The 21,233-nt window shown below is 38.9% G+C and overlaps 2 protein-coding genes across 2 annotated transcripts; both read right to left on the bottom strand.

The window, feature by feature from the left end:
* Positions 1 to 6,940: 6,940 nt before the first annotated feature.
* Positions 6,941 to 12,252, bottom strand: LOC110158070 (taste receptor type 1 member 1-like). Its single transcript, XM_020922497.2, has 6 exons — positions 12,071 to 12,252; positions 11,310 to 11,610; positions 10,087 to 10,812; positions 9,114 to 9,317; positions 8,139 to 8,259; positions 6,941 to 7,869 (listed from the first exon to the last, which is right to left on the bottom strand). The coding sequence occupies exons 1-6, from the start codon at positions 12,250 to 12,252 to the stop codon at positions 6,941 to 6,943; spliced, it is 2,463 nt and encodes an 820-aa protein (XP_020778156.2).
* Positions 12,253 to 15,175: 2,923 nt separating this feature from the next.
* LOC110158071 (taste receptor type 1 member 1-like) lies at positions 15,176 to 20,220 on the bottom strand. The gene is made up of 7 exons (XM_020922498.2): positions 20,215 to 20,220; positions 19,972 to 20,120; positions 19,186 to 19,483; positions 17,903 to 18,622; positions 17,570 to 17,776; positions 16,709 to 16,829; positions 15,176 to 16,104 (listed from the first exon to the last, which is right to left on the bottom strand). The coding sequence occupies exons 1-7, from the start codon at positions 20,218 to 20,220 to the stop codon at positions 15,176 to 15,178; spliced, it is 2,430 nt and encodes an 809-aa protein (XP_020778157.2).
* Positions 20,221 to 21,233: the final 1,013 nt, after the last annotated feature.

The following is a 21,233-nucleotide window of genomic DNA, read 5'->3' as shown; positions in this document are numbered from 1 at the left end:
GTCAGGCGATTATCCATTATAAACCTTATTTCATAGACAACTCTATGGCCTATAATAACTTTGGGCTAGCTTTTGTAATCACAACTACGGACAAATAAATAGAGCGGTTGGATTTTTATTTATTTCATTATCAAAAATATACATTTCACTTACAACAACAATAACAACAACAACAACAACAACAACAACAGTATAAACAAACTTAAAACTATAATGTAGTGCAATTAAAATACAAGTAGCCTAATAATAAGTTGTCTAAAACTGAACTACCACGGCCTCCATACACTGAGCTGGTCGTTCAAAGCCTCGCAGTGAATTTTGGAACTGTTTGTGTTCTTGTGCGTTGGTGGAGAACAAAGGACTCCGTTATTTCTGGTGAGACCTGAAGCAGTGCTGTGGGCTTTACACGTGACTGTGCTGGACTCCTCAGATCTAGATTTGGGTGACGGGACCTTTCTCCTCGTGATGTGCGCGTGGCTGCCGCTGTCCATGGTGCTGCTGCCTTCCTCTGGCCTGCGCGCGCCAAGACGAGAGGTGAGCTGGGAGAGTTTCCACCGGTCACAGCCGCTGAGGTGGTCGGTTGTCAGAAGGTAGTGGTTGATGCTCGACAGGCAGCTACGGAAGCCGGTTTGGTACTCAGTCTCGGGTGCAATGTTGGAAACTGGATAAAAAGAAAGTAAGGTAAATAACTGCACATTGAATTTTTGCATAACATTTATTGTGTATAAAACTAAATATAAAAACACCAACTTACATTTGAGCCTCTTTTGTAGATGCTTCAGATGTCTCACTGTTAACTCCAAAATATCTGCTTTTTCCAATTTGCGCTTACGAATCTGAAATATGATTAAAACTTCCTGTTAAGTTCGTAAAACTATAATAACTATAAAACACGGAGTTTCACAGGTCCTTTACTTACAGTGCTGCTGTAGTGGCTCTCCAGCAGAGACTTCAACTGATCCAGAGACTGGTTGATACGAGCACGTCGTTTCTTTTCCATTAATGGTTTAGACACCTGTGGGAATGAAGAAACGCGATTATTATTTAAAACTAAAGTGGAGTTCACGAAAAGTTAAAAGTGAAACTGCAGTTCACAAACCTTATTTGTGCGAGGCATGGCTCTGGGCCTGTCGCAGTCTGTTGTGGCCACCATTCTGTTACAATCCTTTAGTTTATTAGGGTCCTCTGACGCACGGAATGAAGCAGCAGACCGCGAGTGAATTTATATAGGATCACCTATTTAACATCTGAATGGGCCACGCTTTGCCCGACCCCCACGGCCCCTTACCCAAAATGACACGTCACAGGCAAGACAACTATAACATAATATACAGGCTGTGCGCCTTCCTTCTAATAAGTAGTTAACTTTGTAGTTTCTGTGTGAGAAAAGGACAAAGAGGACTTGATAAATTGTTGATTAATGGCTTGCATGATAAAACAAGAAAGAAAGACTATATTATAATGTAAACATTTGATAGAAAAAAAATCCAAACTGTTTTGGAAGCTGCAGCTTATGGGTGGTTACCTGGAAAAATCCAGACTCATCCAGCAGCTGATATGGATCTGTATAACAAATACAGAGAAATATCCTTCTGGATTTCCAGGCAAGGCAGTGTTTGCTCCAGAATTTCTTGTTTTCAAATATTTGTAGATCATTCCCAAAGTGTGAAAAAGTTTTCAAGCCCCCGTAATATTTACTGTAAGTGATTCAAAACATTTGTGAACCAAATGTATTGTTAAATGTGAGTACAATGCTGGATGAAGTGAGGAGATGACCATGTGCTTGCATTAAATTATTTTTTATTATATATAGGGCATCCTTAATATGACTGACCAAGTCAAATATAACACATCTAGCTGGTTACTGATAATGATTATGATTCTTGTAGACCTTCTTTGGAGGTTTGGGATGAGTTGAGGCTGGTGAGGGCTGGTGCTTTTATCGGTCAGTTTCACGCTATCAGGTCGAAGGCAGCACCGTGCAAATCCTCTCTCTTGTACCACAACATTCAGATTTTCTGGTGGTGGAGTAAAATGGCACTGACCACCTGAAGAAAATGTCCAACAATCTGAGGCCAAACTTGACTCTGATCTTTTATTCACCACCTTTTTTTTTTAAACATGTAAGAAATAAAGGCACAAGAGTTTTGAAAAACTGTTTGCAATTGGCCTTTTGTGAGGCTGAGGTTTTGTTTTGGTGGGTTGCAGAGAGGCACCGAGGAGAATCGCGGGCCGCCCCTCTGTCCTGCACCTTCGCCTCCTGATTCTCCACAGTTGTCCCTGAAAAGAGCCCTGGCTGGGAAAGTTCTGAACAATGTGAGACTGTGGGCTGGTGCTGCCTCTGCACATCCTCTGACTGCTCACATGTTCAGCAGTGAATGCATATGTTTAGTGCTGTGGTGAAAAGTTTATAATTATCTGAAAAGAAACCTAAATGTTATGTCAACTGTTTATAATGGTGCATTGTTTTATACCCAACTGCACAAATGACAATTTAACAATAAATTAGCCTGTAGTATTTGAATTCACTTTCCAAGATTCAGCTTCACATTAAAGGTGACAATAGGAAAAATACAGTTTTCACATTTGATGGCCTCCTGTGTCCAAAAAGTGCGATATAAATCTGATCAATTATTGTTTTATTTTTCAATCATATTTAGCCTAGTGATATACATACTGAGCATCTTATCATGTGCTCATATTTTCATTCATTGTAAGTGGCTGAGACTGAGACACACTTTTCACTGATGACTGTTAAAACAGCGGTGGTACTCGGCAGTAAATTCCCCTACAGTGTAGTCTTATCTCCTCTTTTAGGGGCCCAACACAAAGCAGTGCTAAAACGAGTCCAGAGCGTCATGGGGTTGAAAAGAGGCCACTGTAAAGCTGGAGGCCATTGATCTTTTCTTTTCGGGAGTTTTGTGACCGCGGACGTGTGCCCGTCAATGTTCACTAATATAGACCAATATCTTGATGTTTGTCAAATAAATCATTTTATTATGGATCTTAATTATTTCAGTAATTTCCAAAACATATAGTGGCATTTCACTGTGATATTTATGTTTTAATATTTTTGCCAAATATGACCCATTTTTTTCTTTCTTTTCGATTTTCCATTTTATTTCATCTTTACGCACATAACATAATCATGTGCTATGAAATCATTATAAGATTAAATAACTTATTCATGCTATCGTTTGTTCACTTTTACACGTACTATATGCCAATCTCTGAACTGATGTTTTATTTTTATCATTTTAAAACGGCCTCTGTCTGTACTTCCGTAACTTACATTTGGTGAAAACTGTGACTGACTTGATGTACAGCTCCCGTCATCACTAACGAGTCCGTGCTGTTACTAAATCCGTAAAATGTAGCGACAAATCGTTCATCACAATTTGATGCCGTCTCATTCAGGAGCGATTAATCGGTCTGAAATGTGCCCGCGGCGCTGAGATGTAAGCGCGCTCTTCCTTTGTGCGCCTTTTCACGCTTGACACCGTGGAGCCATGATTTGAGCCCAGAGTCAGAGCATCATGTCGCTTCACACAGAAAATGTTGCGCTGATTATTCGGTATAATTCCAATTAGACACTTTAATTTAAATGACTGCATGGTTTTATGATGAAACGACCTCAACAGGATGGCCCTGACAGCGCTTCTTTCACTTTTACTTTTTCTTCAAAGTGAACTGAATAAGAAAAGCGCACTGAGATCCATGTCTCCCAGTGGGACTGTGCCATTAAATGACAAGTTAAGGGTATGTTTTTAAAAAGAGCCGAGTTCCACGTCACTTTCACCAGAAAACCTCTGGTCATTCATTAACCTGCTGCACCTTTGTGATGCATGTGCGCGCGCACAAAGCCACAGTAATAATTAGATGATTGCTGCACTTGTTAACACCAATTAGTGTAACAATTATTCAATTACGGCAATAAACGACTTCACCTGAAGCAGCAAACGGGGCATTTGCAAACCAATGGTTAGGGCTATTTCAGGAGAACCACGACGAGTCTACAACTTTTACTGCACCGTCATGAACTAGGGTGCTAAAACAAGCTGTTAACGAATAACGCACTGTCTGAAACTAAGTGATTTATATTCAGATATTCACTTATTCTGCGCCAAAATGACACGCACATGTTGTTTCTATGAATAATTGTAAAATGTTCTTTCATGCACGTTTTTAAGAGTTATGTTATTGGCAGATGTGCATCCCCCCCCCCCCCCCCCCCCAAATGTATTGACACACATTTCTATACATTTCTTGACACATTGTAGGCTTAGCCTATTGCAATCTAATAAGACATGTAGATTTACAATATAACAAAACTGTTCCTTAGTTCCATTCAGTGCTGTGAATGTACATTCACATTCATGCCTTCAGTGAAACTAGAATGTGTTTACTTACTTTTGTGTCAGTAAATATCTTGAGTGTTCCGAGTGAGAGAGGGGATGCTAAAATATGCGTCGGGGTCTGGATGGTGGCTTCTTGAGCGAAGCAAATCGATGTAACGCTTCTATTCACCCGCCTCTGGGGCAGAACGTGGTGTGACCAAAACCTTATTGTGCGCAACAAGGCCGCTGTAAAAGAGGCAGGTACAGGAGCAGGTGCACTGGAAAATAATATTACAAATATTGAACATTGGACTCCTGTGAAATGCCACGCGACGGTCCCGTTGACCAAACATCAAATAGAAATCGTGTCATGAATTTCTATAGACTGTGCAGGGGTTGTTAAAAGACTTCTCACTTTGGTTTGCGCACACAATGGGCTCTGTTTGGTTATGTCCACCAGGGTTAGCGCCTCAAAGGAGTAGAGGTGCACATTAACATCGCTTAGGCTTTTCTCAAGGGCCAAATGAACTGGCTGGAAAGTAACTTTATAACTCGCTGAAGGATGAAGCCTTTGTCCACCGAAGAACTGAAAGACAGAAGCGGCCAACAAAAGGGAGCGCGCTTTGTTAAAGACTAAAGCGCGCGGCCATTGATGCGCCTTGAATTGCAAAACATCTGCCATTTACTCTGAAGTGGATTTAAATGAGAATTAGTCGCAGGTCTTTAAGGCACTGTGCGTAAACATTTCGCATCAAGTGAGGCGCTAATTCTAAACATTAAAGAGTGGATTAATATCGCAGTAACGCCAATACACAACTACTTACATTTAGTTTTAGGCTACACTTCTACTAACGTAACCTTCCCCTTTTGTCCATTTGACTATATTTCTCTTCTGTTCTACTGGACATCTGACGTCGCCCTGAGTTAAAACCGATCCATCTCGCTGTGATAGATTTATGAGCAAGTATAATGCAGCTGGATTTAATGGGTTTACGCACAACGTCACACTGAATATTGAAATCGTATACGCAGAGAATCCTAAAGATTAACTTTATTTATTGTCTTGGCTAAAAAGGGGGCGTCTGAGGTGACAGCACGCAGATGAACATACATTAAAAGCTACTTAAACACGACTGGATACAGTCAGTTTGAGTCTCTTTTGCGTTAATCATCAAACTCTGAGTTAGTTTATCCCCCCTTCAAATGCATGTTATTCATACATGAGTTGAGTAAACCTTGCCATCGTGGATTAACGTTTATCCCAGGCCTGAACTGGCCATTTTAAGGGCACTTCAAGAGGTCCATATGGCCACCAAACACACCTAAAGACCGTTTTGTGTTTGCCACACCAGCGCCCCAAAGAAGGACCAGTCGCCTTCGCCGTTTCTCAGGCTTTAACCATTTATCTGACCGACGTGGAAAATTGAAAGCCGCAGCTGAAAAGCCACGGGGCGTTCCTCCAATTTCCTCGCTTCATATGTGACGTGTCAGCAAATGTTTCAAAACTTTTCAGCGCCTATGTCTAATTTATATTTTTTACACAAGTTAAATGGAGTAATTAAGTTCTTAAATTCATACATTTGATTTGATCGTAGGTTTATTTATAAGCTATCCGATATCATAGTATTGGTGACAGTATTTTTAACACTTTTTACTTCGTGTGTGGCTGTCGAATGTTACTGTAAAATTAGTATGAAATCGTCAATTTGTTGGTGTCAGCGCTGCGCTCTCAGAAGCACCATATGCCACGTTAAGTGGCTCTATTTTTCAATTCGTTCCTAGTTTCACGGTCCATCCCCTTGTTCTACCCGCCAGGAAACTCAAAAGCCACAACAAAATGGCAATTGAAGCTGCAGAATGGCCACATACCCCCTGCGGTATATTTTCTCCTAGGTCCTTTCCGTTTGACTTCGCGGGGCACCAGAGTCAGAGCGTGAAACTTTGACTTTCAAATGGAGGAAACTAGTGCGCGCGCTGCGTGGCCTGGCGGCGGAGGGGCACCTGTCACAGTCAAGTGATGGCACTTTACATCTCACTGGAATCAAAGCAACGGACAGAGCATCCATCCACGCACATGTGGAGTCAGGTCACTGGAGTTTATGCGTAAAGCACGCGCCCCCCACACAAAAGCCATGACAACGCGTAATTGCAAAAGAATTTGAGGAGACTCCGCACATTATGCAACAATTTGACATCGGCTACATGAATAATGACTAAAAAGAAGTTAGAGTTTCAAACACAATTTACTTTTAACTTTAATGCAGAATACAATACAAACCCCATTGTCAGACAGAAAATCCACTGAAATGCTTTTTGATTTCTGAGTAATGTATAAATAACTCGTCTTCTTTCTTCATTCTCTTCATTCAGTGTCCATAATTGGTGAAGGGAAACTATTGTAGTCGTGGCTGCCCTGTGGCGGACAGGCGTGACCTGGCTCTATCAGCATATAGTTGGGTAACAAGTGGAGCAGACTAAAATTAGCAATAGACATTAGTAAGGTAACAAAAACACAAATTTATCCTGTTTCTTTGATATGTTAAAGGTAGTTTTGAGAGCAGAAGTCCCTCTCTATCCTCTTCATTGCCTTAAAATTGCTGCTGTTATTGGCTTATCGTTTTTGTGTAACTCTGTATTAAACCCTGGAAGTACTGCTGTGTGTTTTTCTCAGGTTGGAAAAGTATAATGCAACATTTTGGAAGAAAATACCATAAAAGGAAAGAATATAGACTGGAGAGCACAGCTAGAGCATTCAGTGACTGCAGGTGTTTGCCTCGGTAGAGAATGAAGACAGTGGCGAAGATGATCCAGGTCAGTGCCAGCAGAAGAAGACAAAATGTGATAGCTTTGGCTTCATTGTAGTTCTTTGGCAGTTCTTTTGCCATGTATGAGAAGACAAAACAGAGGAAGCACAGGATAACAAATAGAGTCATTGAACCACCAAAAGCTGTTAAACTAGTCTCACAACCAAGAACAATCTGGTTGGGGTACCACACAGTTTCATTATAAAGTTTTGGAGATGCAGTTGTGTACGTAATCAGAAGTAACAGCAGTTGTAGTATAAAAGAAAGTGCGATCACCAACCACTGTCCATGATATTTCATCCACCACCTCTGTATTGATGGATATGTAGCAGCTATTTTAAAGATGCTGACTATCTGAAAGGAGCGCACGACAAAGCAAGCCAAGCACACTGTGTAGAACAAAACAAATGGTAAAAGTCTCATAATACAATAAGATTCTTTTGGTTTGCCAAAGTAGAAAAAGACACTGATGCTGCAGAGACTGAGGCAGCCTAGAATCAGGAAACACATGGGACCACCAGCAGATCTCACCACTGGAGTGTTGTAGTTCAGGCCAAAGAGCACAGCGGTCAGGAGAGACAGGACCACAAAAAACACTGTCCCAAACATGATCAATATGGCAACAGCATCTTCAAATGAGACAAACTCAACCAATCTGGGGAGACAGGAGATGCTCGCTGATGTGGACCATTCTGTTGCGGGACAGGAGACACAAGTGTAGGGGTCCACTGAAGACAAATGATTTTAAATGAATAATTAATCAGGAAAATGCATTGTGATCATAAGATTTGAATTATGACTTGTTTTTTTCAAGTCAAAAATGTAATGATCTTTCACAACTATTCCATTGTTATTTTCATATATATTTCACATGGCTTAATCATGCATCTAACTTCATCTAAGACTTTTTTTTATGTATTTATTCTTTCCAATTGCCATTTTGTAATAAAAATGTATGTAACTAACTGTATTTCTTAGTGCTGCTGATATGTTTCACCTGTGCTGTTGATGTAGGTTCCATTAGGACAAGACACACAGTTAAAGCAACATGTATGGAGCCCAAACTGTTGCCTTGCGTGGCCTGCAGGGCACTCCGAGGAGCACAGTGAAGATGGCACCTGCACAGAAATATCATTGTCAGGGTCACTGGTCCAATTGTTCATTCTTATGATTTGGACTTTTCCCTATGGTCTTTGCAAATTTACACAATCAGTGTTGAAATGTAACAAAGTAAAAGTAAAGTAGCCTACTGTACTTCAGTAAACAAACAAACAAACAAACAAACAAACTAACAAACAAACAAACTAACTAACTAACTAACTAACAAAAAAATGAAGTATCTGTACTGTATTTAAGTACATTTTCATGTGGATACATTGTTTTACTTCACTACATTTGAGACCAGATATCAGTACTTTCTACTCCACTGCATTTTTGAACAGGACATAAAAATAAAAGTATTTTTATTCATGTGGAAAAAAAAAAATCAACTGTTTTATGTTGAACAAAATTCATCAAAAATCTGTATCAAAATTTTAAGCTTTATTCGATCTCAAACTCTGCAAAAAATGCTTTTACTTTTTACCCTTTAAGTGCATTTTCAAATGGTTACATTTATATTTTTACTTAAGTAAAAGTACAGATACTGTTGTATATATAAAAAAGTAAATAAAAGTAATACATGAATAAATTTACTTAAGTAACAAAATTATGTTCTTTTCACACTATTGGACATACTATTTTTGATACAACCTACAAAAAATAATTCTGGGCATCAGTTTGAAGCAAGCCCTTTTTTTTTTTCCTTTTGACTTCCTGGAGTAATAATGTCTGGAGATTAACTGAAATCTTTCTTCTAATAAGTTTGCAATGAAACGGTATCAAGGAGCAGCATGTCCTCCATGATTTCCTTGATCCAAACATTTTCTGAAAGTCCCTCCTCACTCTCTCCATTTCACCTGAGATCACTTACCTGTTTATCCGTGTACCACTGAATCTTTGAGCTGTTGATGTAAAAATCAACAGATGGGTAGATTTTGTAATAGCCGACTTCTTCTGCCTTTGTGTTGTCCCAGAAAACAATAGAGTAGTAACCAAACTTTGGGTCTCCATTCTCATTAAACTGAATGTTGTGGTCCATCAAAGTAAAGTTGGACTTCTGCATCTCTTTCAGAACCTGAAGAAAGAGCAACAGTATTGTGTAAAGAAGAATTTATTTTAAGTTTAAACATTTCTGAACTGATATTCCCTTTGAAGCTTGCATGTTCTCCTCATGGGCACAATTTCCCCCAACTATCTAAATAAATGTGAGGTTTATCTACTTAAAGTACTCTTGATTGGTCTTAGGCTAGTTTGTTTTTTAATCAGTTTTCTTAAAGACACTGTGTAACTTTTCTGGGGAGTCTGCCACCGGTTGTTGCTGTGCATGGAATGTTCCATAGTATGACATTAAACTGATCTATATTAATTGAATTTCCGGTTTTTCTATTGCTTAAACATACATTCCTATTATGGGATCTTCTGTAAATTGATTTGAAAGTGTCACCTTCTTATCTCCCTGGAGAGAGATACATTTAAGTTTAAGTATTAATACTCAATGTAGATATGGAACTAGCATAAATTTAGTCAGCTCCAATCAGGCCCAGACCCAGACCCAGTCTGCCCAATTTAAACCCCATTGCAGATGCACGCCTCTCCTCCTCCCTTGCACCCCTCGGCTTCTCATGCTCTCATCGTCCCCTTCATTCTCCCCATCCTTAACTCTACCACCTCCAAGGTCCAGGCCTCATGGGGAAAACATCTCCTAAACATCATCTAATCAATCCACGCCCTTGATCACAATATCTTCTGCTGTGGTAAAGCTAACTCATTCAGTAAAACCACTAATACTTTCTCTTTGTGTCTGAGTCTCCAAGTTGAAATATTCTTGCTGGCTATATACTCACCATATATGGGTAAATGGTCATACTGGTGTTACACTGGCCCCTCCCACACTGCAACAGGTTGTGTAAGGCGTGGGCGATCACATGCACGGATGCATATACAGGGAAGGAGTAGGATGGATCTGCTTCAAAGATGTCCTCTGGTCTCAGCTCATTACAGTCACACACCTGGTTACAAACTCGCTTTTCACCCACTTCACACTGTGCATGGCCATGTTTTAAAGAGGAAATAAAATTGTAAAATCCTGGTATTTTTGTCTCTGGCTCAGCTATCCCAATCACAGTTCCTATAGAGTCTATGTTTGGTGTTTCCATAAGCCCCCTATTGAACGCCCATGCGTCTGTAGCTAACCACACCTTGTTATTAACTTTGAGATTTAAGGCTGCCCTGATGAGCATTGTAGCAATTCGTTCTTCTGTAAAAACTATAATCACGTTAATCTTCTGGGTCTCTATCTGCTGGAATATTTCAGAATGGTTGGTCAGACTGTTTACTTCTTTGTTGTAAGCCAGGCAAATCTCAGTGTCTTTAATTGCTTTCCCAAATAAATCAACGCCATCTGTGCCGTAGTCTCCATTATCGTTGAGGAAAGCCACCCAGTGCCATCTGAAGTGAAGTAGGACGGTGACGATTACTTCCACCATCCACTGATTTGGAAGCACTGTGCGCAGGAGTGTGGGATATTTAGCTTTTTCCGAGAATGCTGAACTTGAGGAGCCATAATTGACCTGATAGGAAGTAAATCATGTTATGGTTATGTTAGTAAGGTTATGCAATGTATTTGCAGGAAATGTACATTAAGTATGACAATAGCACAAGAGACCTGCTGGAGATTTTGAACTATACTCTGGCTCTCAATCTTTTTTAAAGCCCCACTATTTAATTTCTTTGGTAGAAGTATTTTTCTTTACCGTTGTTTTTATTGATAAAAAAATATATTGAAAAACATGCTTTTGTATTGTCAGCGGTAGTTGTCTCTCAGCATATCTGACCTATCTGCTGGCATCACCTACTTGTCTCCATAGAGATAGATAAGTTTAATGCCCTACTATGAATCATTCCAGGCAAAGCTATGACATTTACATGCAGACAGGCATGCAGACAGGAAGGTGGCTCACTGTCCTCCAGAAAAGTTGCATAGTGGACTTTTAATTAAACAGTTACCATTTTCATCCTTGTGTCTTTCTGTGTAGATTATGTATTGTACATCTGATTAAAATCTCACCATAGGAATAAAGTCCATGGTGAGGAGCGGTGCAATAGTGCGGGTCTTGGTGCTGGTGAAGGTTCCCACCACAGATAGGACTTTAGGCACATTTAGCCCCTGAGGCCCTGGCCAGGGTTGCACTGACTCATGCACTGACATAAAGTCAAAGATCCCGGGGAAAACACTGGTGTCTGAGCAGTGGTCGAAGATCTCATATCCCAGAGTGACCCCAGGGAGGATCTGTGTGGAGTTATTGATCTGCTCCATACAAAATCTCATGACCTGAAACCTCCGGTAGTTGGACAAACTGAATGGCTGTCTGCAAATGACACAGGAATCTAAAGTGAGGATTTGGACATATATATATTGAAGAAACATATAGCTATTATGTAACCTGTGTATTACAGATGTCACAATATTCAATTTCACTGTTATGATCAAAGTGAGAACACAAATCACATTTATTCACAATTAATAACAACCAAACAGCAGTTAATTTTTATATGGGTCATTCTGACATTTGCAGCAACATACAACAATAAGAGCTGAATGTATGATCCACTGTCTATCTATAGAAATTTGATTCTTGGTTTAGACTTTTGTTTCTTAAATCTTGCTCTTGCTCATGTTGCTCAAAAAATATCTAAATATCTAAATATCATAAATACTTAATACGAAATTCACATCTTATCTAACACAGCATTCTGGATCCTAAATGACAAGTGAAGTATATTTTGTGAGTATTTAAATGTTATGGTGAAAAAAACCATCAGACTCACTTTGAGCAGTCGATGGCATCAGGCAAAAGATGAGAAACCTCCTCAGTCACATCATGAACATCAAAAAGTCCTCCAATTAAAAAATCTCCAGCCAGACTAAACTCAGAGTCAGGTACAGTGCATTGAGAGACTGCAGATACAATGTGATCCATTAGAAACAGAGCAGCTATGAGAGAGGTCATTTCTGCACATAGTTTTGTGCGAATGGCAGTGACCCAAGCTAACTCTAGTCTGTTTATCTACATCTGGTGGTGTATTTTAACAATTTACAAATCAGTATGCAAAAGTATAAGGTCTGAGCTCACTTTGACAAATTCATCTGTTGAGGCAGCCATGCAAATCCAGCAGCTTCTTTAAACAGCTTAGAAACCAAACAAAGCAAAACTCAAAACTGACAGACACTAAAGGTTTGTGTATTCACACACACAAGCGCACACATACATAAGCACATACACGCACACACACACACACACACACACACACACACACACACACACACACACACACACACACACACACACACACACACACACACACACACACACACACACACACACACACACACACACACACAGTCACAAAATTAAATGTTGATCCTGATTTTTGTTATCTTTCTGTTTTGGACTGCACTTTTCCTGTTTTAGGAAAGTTACAATCACAACTGAACCTGGTCTGCCAGTGTCTAAACCTGCAGAGGGAGGACACATATGTATCACATCACAATATGAACAGGTCTCATGTGAAAGCTCAGAACCTCCAGACTTCAATGACTGAGCTGCAGACAAGCGCTGATCAATGCTTGGATGCAGATGCTGGGTTGAGACATCATGTCTAATCTTTTTGAGACTAAGAATAAATCAGCATTTCAAGTAAAATCTATATTTCATTTGAACATGTTTACCTCATATCTGGGGCATACGTAGTTTAGGAAATTTCTTACATTTAGTTCCTTTAAACAAAAATATATTTTTAAAAAATATCATCTTAAAATCTATACTGGATCCATATAAAATAATAACATGAAAGGTGATATCATGTATTTAATAAGGATCTGTGATGGTGGTGCTAATGTTAACAATTATCCTTTGTTCCTTTCAGATGATAAACTCAAAACACGATAGAAGTTATTTGTTTTATTGGCTTTCCCTGCAGCCCTGATAATACACCTGGTTGGTGTGGAAATTTAGGAATGCATGTTTTGCATTCTGGCTGGTCCCCTGAGTTGATGTGGTAGAATATTTGCTTTAATATCAAACCACTTTAATTTGTTTGTGGTGAATTTTTACTTCCACCTTCAAATAGGAACTTTTGCATCGCAGTCATTTGAAAGAATAATTTGCCACCTGTGGGTCACGATAAATGTGCACCACGCACCAGAATTTGAATCCAGGTGAACCAGAAAAAGAAAGGTAACAGGGAGGAGTCACCCACAGTGACTCAGATATAAGTCCATGACACTGCTCTCATTCACTAAAATATTGATACACTGATTCACTGTATGGCTATACTTTTGATCAACTTGATAGATTTTTGCACACAGTTAAAGGATATGTGCAGTATTACAATAATTAATGAACTCCACTCCACTCTGTGTACCGTTTTTATTCTTAATTCAAACAACATTCGATTTAGTTTATATAAAAAGTTGTTTTCTTATCTTCACTGTAACTAAGTGTATTTCCCTATTTCAAGTACAAAAAAACTTGTTCCATTAGTCGATAATTTTACTTATCATGTACTCATCGTCAAATGTACTCGAAACAATATAACCATAATCATATTTCAAGTCATTTTAACTGGGCAAAATATTTTTTGTAGTGTTGGATTACATAATGACCCATAATAACCAATAACGCATACTAAGACACAATATATCAAAGTTTAATTCATCACACATGCTGTTTTTACTACACACACTTTAATTGATAAATTGAAACACATTCTTATAAATGCAGTATATACAAATTATATTCATTTTTTACTACAGAAAATTTTAACATACAGCCAAGAAAACTTTTATTATTTGATGCTTACAACATTTATGGGAGAAATAACTAATAATATACATACCCACAATCTATTCCTTATTCTGCAAATGCTCTATTGGAAAGACAACGATATTGTTAGTCGTATGACTGGCAAATTGCATAATACAGTATTTCAAGATATGCAGTAGTGTTTTATTTACTACACTACACTAATCAAAATGGACTCTTGTGAGATTTAAGAAATGTTAGAATGTTGTTACCTCCTCAAAAACAGACCTGGCGTTGTGTTTTGTTGAGTAAATCAATATTATTAGTCTATCTACATCTTCAAAGCTTAAAATTCTCAGTTCGACTCTGTGATGTCATGAGGCGGTAGTTTTCAAGTTAGCAGCTACATTTACCTTTTGTTCAGTTGAGACTGGCAATTCCTAGTCAGGCTGGCGCCTACTAGTGCCTACACTCAATTTAATTTCTCTCCAACAACTAGGTCAGGAATCAAAATACACTAGACTGTTTGCAAAAAGCCCGGAAGTGTGAGTTCAGGCACCAGCCAAACATTGAAGAGCCATACATTCTGTGTTGGCAACGATTCCTGAGAGCAAGAATTTAAAGCCGAAACAAAGAGAATGTTTGGTGAATTTTATCAAGAGGAAAGACGTTATTGCCCTTCTTCTTATGGGATTTGGGAAAAGCTTAATACACCTGTTAGCGCATTACATACATCATGACCAAATAGCAGCGATTGGTTAAATAAAAAATTTACCCGCCTACTGTTGAGCAAACGAATCCTAATGCTGTGAGGTCAGACGGTTTCTGTGAAGTGAAACTGGCTGATGAATCAGGCTAGGCAATTGCAGGACTGAAATCCAAATCCAGATCCAAATGATTCTAGTGAAGATATATGCCACTTAAAAACACAGTGGAGCACTTCCTGTTTTACCACATGACCTCACAAGGTGGAACAGAGTATTTTTGATGAGGAAATTTTTTTTTATAGATAACATAGATCAGAAAACAGTATAAAATTGTAGTAGTAATTTCATTAGTAAATTAGTAAATAACAGAGTGAAAAAAGTTATATCAAAGTATACAGTAATGGCATTGTACTTACTTCACACTACTGACTAATAGTTTTGGTGTAACTCTGAATGAGTCCCTGAAAGTATTGTGCTGTGTTTCTTTGGGGCTGAAAAATAATGATGTAACATTTGGGAAGGAAATACCACAAGAGGAAAGAGTAGAGACTGGAGAGGACTGCCATGGCGTTGAAAGTTTGAATGTACGTGCCCTTGTAAAGAATGAACTGTGTGGCAAATATAACCCATGTCAAAACAATCAGAAGTAAACAGAAAGTTATAGATTTGGCCTCGTTGTAATTCTTTGGCAGATCTTTTCCCATGTAAGAAAAGATAAAACAAAGACAGCATAATATTAGCAGTAAAATGGTAGCAGGTAAATTGCCCTGAAAATCTCCATCACAGCTCAGAATGATCTTAGACCGATCCCATTCGTAGTCACTAGAGGGAGCAGGTGGTGAGAGGGAGTACCCCAAAATGAGTAGTGCTGTCTGGGTTACAAAAGACAGTGTTATGATCACCCACTGTCCATGATACTTCATCCACAAACTCTGTAATGAAGGGTATTTTGCAGCAATTTTGAAGATGCAGACGATTTGAAAGGAGCGCACCACAAAACAAGCCAGGCACACCGAGAAGAACATGAAAAAAGGGAAAAATCTCAAAACACAAGAAGCAGTAGTAGGTTTACCGAAGTAGAAAAATACACTGATGCTGCAGAGACTGAGGCAGCCTAGAATCAGGAAACACATGGGACCACCAGCAGATCTCACCACTGGAGTGTTGTAGTTTAGACCAAAGAGCACAGCAGTCAGGAGAGAGAGGACCTCCAAGGCCACAGTTCCCACTACAATGACCATGGTAATAGCATCTTCAAACGTGACAAACTCCACAGTGCGTAGGATACAGGAGGTACTGCCGTCAGTAGACCACTCATCTGCATGACAGGCCCGACAGCTGTACGCGTCCTCTACAGATAAAGCAGTTAGAACATTAAAAGTTTTCACAATATTTAATTATTAGTGTTTTAATTATTGAGAAGGACCATCATTATTCACACCCTAAACAACTGTGAAATCCTTCATTCTTTTTAATTTTCAGTGCCTTATATGACACACAACAGAGATGGAGTTAAAATAAATTTATATGGCAAGTTATGTTCCTCTAGTTTAGGGGATTATGTCTGTAAATGATCTACATCAGGAGTGTCCAAACTTTTTTCATCAAGGGCCACATCTCTAAACAAAGACGAAGCAGAGGGCTGATCAGGGGCCGTAGACTGGTGCTCAATACAGTGAATAATTGAAATGTGTGCATGTTTAACATGTTAGAACGATCCATCAGTCTTTATTCATGCTAAAATCCTTAAAACAACACACTAAATAATAAATATTGGCTTTATCAAGGTAGATTTTCTAAAAATTTGCAGTAAAAAAATATTTTTTATTGATGCAAGGTAATTTGGGCCAATTCACCTGGAAGTCTGAGGGCCATGAAAAATCTGTCTGAGGGCTGCATTTGGCCCCCGGGTCATAGTTTGGACATGCCCGATCTGATCTGATCTAATGGCATACCTGTGACATTTATGTAGGTCCCATTGGGGCAGAGGTAACAGCTGAAGCAGCACTTGTGGATCCCCTCTTGTTTTTTAGCATATCCCACAGGACAGTCTGGGGAACAGCGTGAAATGGGCGTCTGTGTGTTACAAATACAATTACATTACATTGCAAACACAATGACACTAGTGATGCTTCTCCTAGAATGTTTCACTGTATGGAAATCAACCATCTATCTTACATGCATTTAATTACAGCTGACTCACTTTTTCACAAACATGGATTCTTCTGTGAGCATGTTTAACTTGACCTGGTGGTGCCACCTGCTTTTCTTCATTAAGATAAATACATTAATGGCTTACTGTCAAACATTCCTGTGCCAAAGCAGGTGATGGACTTGTCAGGGCACAGGTTTAGGCTGTCTAAGTGTAGGTACAACATATTTAAAATATATTTTAAATCTGTATATTTATTAATATATTTGATCCTATCTTCTATAAGATCTGTCAGTGGCACCTTGTAAGGAGAAATGTTTTTGCTTCTTTTTTCTGACTGTACATTCTGTATTTAAATTGTTACAACTGGCCATGTAGTTTTAACTGTGTTTTTTTATAATGTCATGTATGTGACTTTAATGCAAACCACAGTATGAATGTGCAAATGTAAATTATGTAGCAGCATGTACCCATGACAGATGTCCCCTGTGTGGGACAATAAACTTCTGTGTACTTTGCCTTACGTGTAGTTTGCCTCTACAGGAGTTTGCATTATATTATGTGGAACTTTAGTGAATGTTGACTTCTTATAAAAGCACTAATGGTCTCTGTGTGCACCCAACAGGCAAAGACATGCAAGTAAATATATGTCCCACAAACTCACTTCTGTGCCCGTGTGCCACTGTAGATTGGCTCTGTTGATGTAGAAATTGACTGATGGGTGAAATCTGTAAAATCCAATTTCTTCAGCATCTCCACTGCAGTTCCACAATACAATGGAATAGAACCCAAACTTTGGATCAGAGTTTTTATCAAACTGAATGAGCTCATGTAAAAGTGAGAAATTGGACTTCTTCAGCTCTGCTAGAACCTTGGACAGATAATTCAAGAATAATAAGACAAAACAAGATACTGTGGGACAACATGAAGTTTGGTGTGATGAGAAAGGATAGGGGGCAGACAATGGACTAAGGATGAGCTGAGTGTAGTTACTGACCTTATAATGAGGCACTGTTCTATTCTTCTGGCATACGCCGCCTCCACACTGCAGCACGTTGTGTAAGGCATGAGCGATGGCATAGACTGCACTGTACACATTGTAAGAATAGGACGGATCTGCTAAAATAATGTCTTCTGCAGTTATGCCTTCACAGTCACGACAGTCCTGGTTGCACATCTCCCCGGCCTCCCTCTGACATGGGGTCTTGGTGGAATAGATGAACTCTTTGAAGCCTGGTATATGCACTGATGACTGAGCAACTCCTAACACTGTCCCAATATTCTTAATCCTCTGCATTTTGGGAAGTTTCTTATTCAAAGACCAGGCATCCACTGCCAGCCACACTTTCTTGGTTATGTTAAGACTTGTCACTGCTCCAATTAAATATTCAGCTGTTCCTTCAGGCACAAAAACAACAATAACATTCACTTTACGTTCCTCAAGTAGCTTTATAATTTTCGTTGCATTGGTTTGGAAATCAACCATTTCGTTGTAAGCCACACAGATACCAGTGTCCACTATTCTCTTCCTAAAGAGATCCAGGCCGTCTTTGCCATACGCGTCGCTGGAGTTTAAGAAAGCCACCCAGTGCCATTTGAAATAAAGCAAAATATCCACTATCACCTCCACCAGGTGCCTATTAGAATGGACGGTCCGCATGAATGAAGGAAATTTAGTTTTTTCTGAAAAGGCAGAACTGCCAGCCCCATAGCTGATCTGTGGATACAGGATAGAAGAGTTAGTTCACAGATTTAAACAGAATGGATGTGTTTGTCTATTATATGTATCAGGCTGTGCAAATGTCCATCAAGATCAAGATTCAGTCACTTCTAATGTCAGTATCAGCTTGGGTCTTTTTAATGGAGAGTTCCACAGCCAATCCTTGTCAGAAAAAAAAAAGAAAAATGTGATTTGGATTTCACAGGTAGTCAATGTCATCTGGACAATATCTTTATGAATGAAGACAAGACAGACAAGAATGAATCCTAATAATGACTTTTGGATGTCAGTTGAAACGTGTTGATTTGTAAAAACATTGTTCAGATGATTATTTTCATAACCTTCTCTACAATGGACCAGTCCTGGATCTGTGAGGGTTTACATCCACATGGTTTGGAGCAAAATCAGACTGGAGGAAGGCATTTGAACATTTGCTTAAATGGCAATGCTTGATCAAATGGTTTTATTTGTTTTTAATAAGACAAACAAAAGCCACCATTGAAGCTCCAAAATGCACTGAAATGGAAATCTTCTGGTTACTGGTTAAACAACAGACCTACCAAAGGCACAAAGTTCATCATGAACAGAGGACCGATGGTGGTTGTGTCAGAGCTGGAGAAAGGGCCCACCACTGCAATCACGTCTGATAGGCCTTTGCTCAGATGGAGCCAGGGCTGCACCTGTCTGTCCTGAGAGATTAATTTGAAAACACTCGGAAAGTTGTCCTTATTGGAGCAGTGGTCAAATATTTCATATCCCAGAGTGACATTGGGCAAGAGGGTGCTGGAGTTGTTGATTTCTTCAATGGCAAATCTCATGGTCTGAAACCTCCGATAACTTGGTAGAACAAAGTCGTGGCTGTTGAAAATATAACACGTGATAAACGAAACATAATAAACTGTAATATTTCAGTAGCTGACTGTAGGGTAACATCTCAAAAACACAAAGAAAGAAAGATGCAACGTAGATACTGAATAAATTGCAATAAATTATGAACAAATTATGCGTTAATTGTGAGTGAAGTCTTTGTTTATGATTTATTGGATAATTAAGGTTGAGTTACCAAAAAAAAATGTTAGAGGCATAGACTGTATATATATTCTTTATAGAGTCTGTGGTCACAGGATTGGGATGGTTAGACTTGTTTGAACAACTACGCAGTTTTACCCAAGGTAGAAAGTATGTAGACAGGCAATAGACTGTATAGTAATTATGATTAAGGAATAACTAATTCACACCAACGTTTAAACTAGACAAGAAAACATAATTACTAACTTAAAGTTGTAATAAAATACTGATACAAATTCTGTGTAATGTAGATTGATCTGTCAGAGCACCTTACTTACCTGGAGCACAGGGCAGAATCAGGCATCTGGTGAGTCACGACTTTACTGACGTAGTGAATATCAAACAGTCCACCCAAAACGAAATCTCCACTCTGCCGAAACTCAGAACTAGCCTGTGTGCACTGAGAGGAAACTAACTGTACACATATCTGAAGTAAAAACAAAAATATAAAAGGATGTTTCATTGTTGTAGTTGAGCTTAGCAAACGTATTGACTCAAAGGGAAGCTGCTCGTTACAATACAAGCATGGCAGTCTGCAATAGATAAGATGGGTGATTTCCATATACTTAAGACTGGGCTGGATTTATTATAAACCTCCACATTTACAAATCAAAACTCTTCATGGAAAACTCATCGTAATAGTGGTTGCAGTAGACATGATGAGGATAGAAACACAGAGTAACAGTCGTAGTGTTACTTTTAATTGCAGTAGTGTCTAAGGAAGGAGTAATAGTCATTTTTATTTTAGTACGTCATTTTAGCCATGGGTGGGAGCGTGGTGTATGTATTGTGTTTTGTTTTTGTGTGATGCTAACTGTAGGCTCTGCTCTGTCTGAGGCTTTATTAGACTTTAATCTGTGCTTTATTTTAACACAATTTGATCACAAATAGCTGATTTAGCTGGAACTCCAACAGGTGAGATTATTCATGCTGTTAAACAAGTCTCTTGCACATAAAATTACAGTCACAAGCTACCTTTTGGTTGAAAATCAAACACCTACACAGGACCATGAAAGCTCATTTTGTGTGTTTCTTGAGTTTTTGGACAATCACAACAGTGTTTGCTATGGTGTCATCATGATAACTTGTAAACATCCCACCAATAAAGATAATGTGGAACACCCCCAGCTGATGTGCCAGCAGCTCTAACACATGGGCTATAAAATTCTATGGCAATATGTTGCGCCCTCTAGAGGTTGTTAGAAGTAATAAGTATGAAGTTAAGACTCATGAAAAATACTGGCCACAACACCTATATGTAAATGACTATAAAATGTCTCCTCCTCTACGTGAATATAATGCAAATGAAAACAAATGGACTAATTCAACCGTATTATCTACACTTCCTATTTCAAATAAGTTCTGCACGACCGACACCAAAACCACACGAACACGAAAAGGCTCATGTAACTTGTATGCCTTAAACAGTAGGCTAATCCAGCAACAATTACAATTGGTACTACAAACATGTTTTTGTTTAGGAAAGTGTCAGTTAAAGAGCCAATATTACACATTTTTCTATCCTTCTCTCAAACAGAAA

Source organism: Boleophthalmus pectinirostris, unplaced genomic scaffold, assembly GCF_026225935.1.
Source record: "Boleophthalmus pectinirostris isolate CB_2022bp ecotype Guang Dong unplaced genomic scaffold, ASM2622593v1 HiC_scaffold_8, whole genome shotgun sequence".
NCBI lineage: Eukaryota > Metazoa > Chordata > Actinopteri > Gobiiformes > Gobiidae > Boleophthalmus > Boleophthalmus pectinirostris.
The sequence above is the reverse complement of the archived record's forward strand: the minus strand, read 5'-3'. Positions and strand labels throughout refer to the sequence as shown.

Bases quoted from the DNA above. Each gene is read 5' to 3' on its own strand.
- LOC110158070 (XM_020922497.2), bottom strand. From the start codon at position 12,252: ATGACCTCTCTCATAGCTGCTCTGTTTCTAATGGATCACATTGTATCT. The intron at 9,318-10,086 runs GTGAGTATATAG...CTCTTTCTTCAG, and splicing joins TGACCATTTACCCATATATG to GTTCTGAAAGAGATGCAGAA. The intron at 7,870-8,138 runs GTGAAACATATC...ATTTGTCTTCAG, and splicing joins AACCTACATCAACAGCACAG to TGGACCCCTACACTTGTGTC.
- LOC110158071 (XM_020922498.2), bottom strand. The intron at 19,484-19,971 runs GTAAGTAAGGTG...TATTTTCAACAG, and splicing joins GATTCTGCCCTGTGCTCCAG to CCACGACTTTGTTCTACCAA. The intron at 16,105-16,708 runs GTATGCCATTAG...CTTTATCTGTAG, and splicing joins GACCTACATAAATGTCACAG to AGGACGCGTACAGCTGTCGG.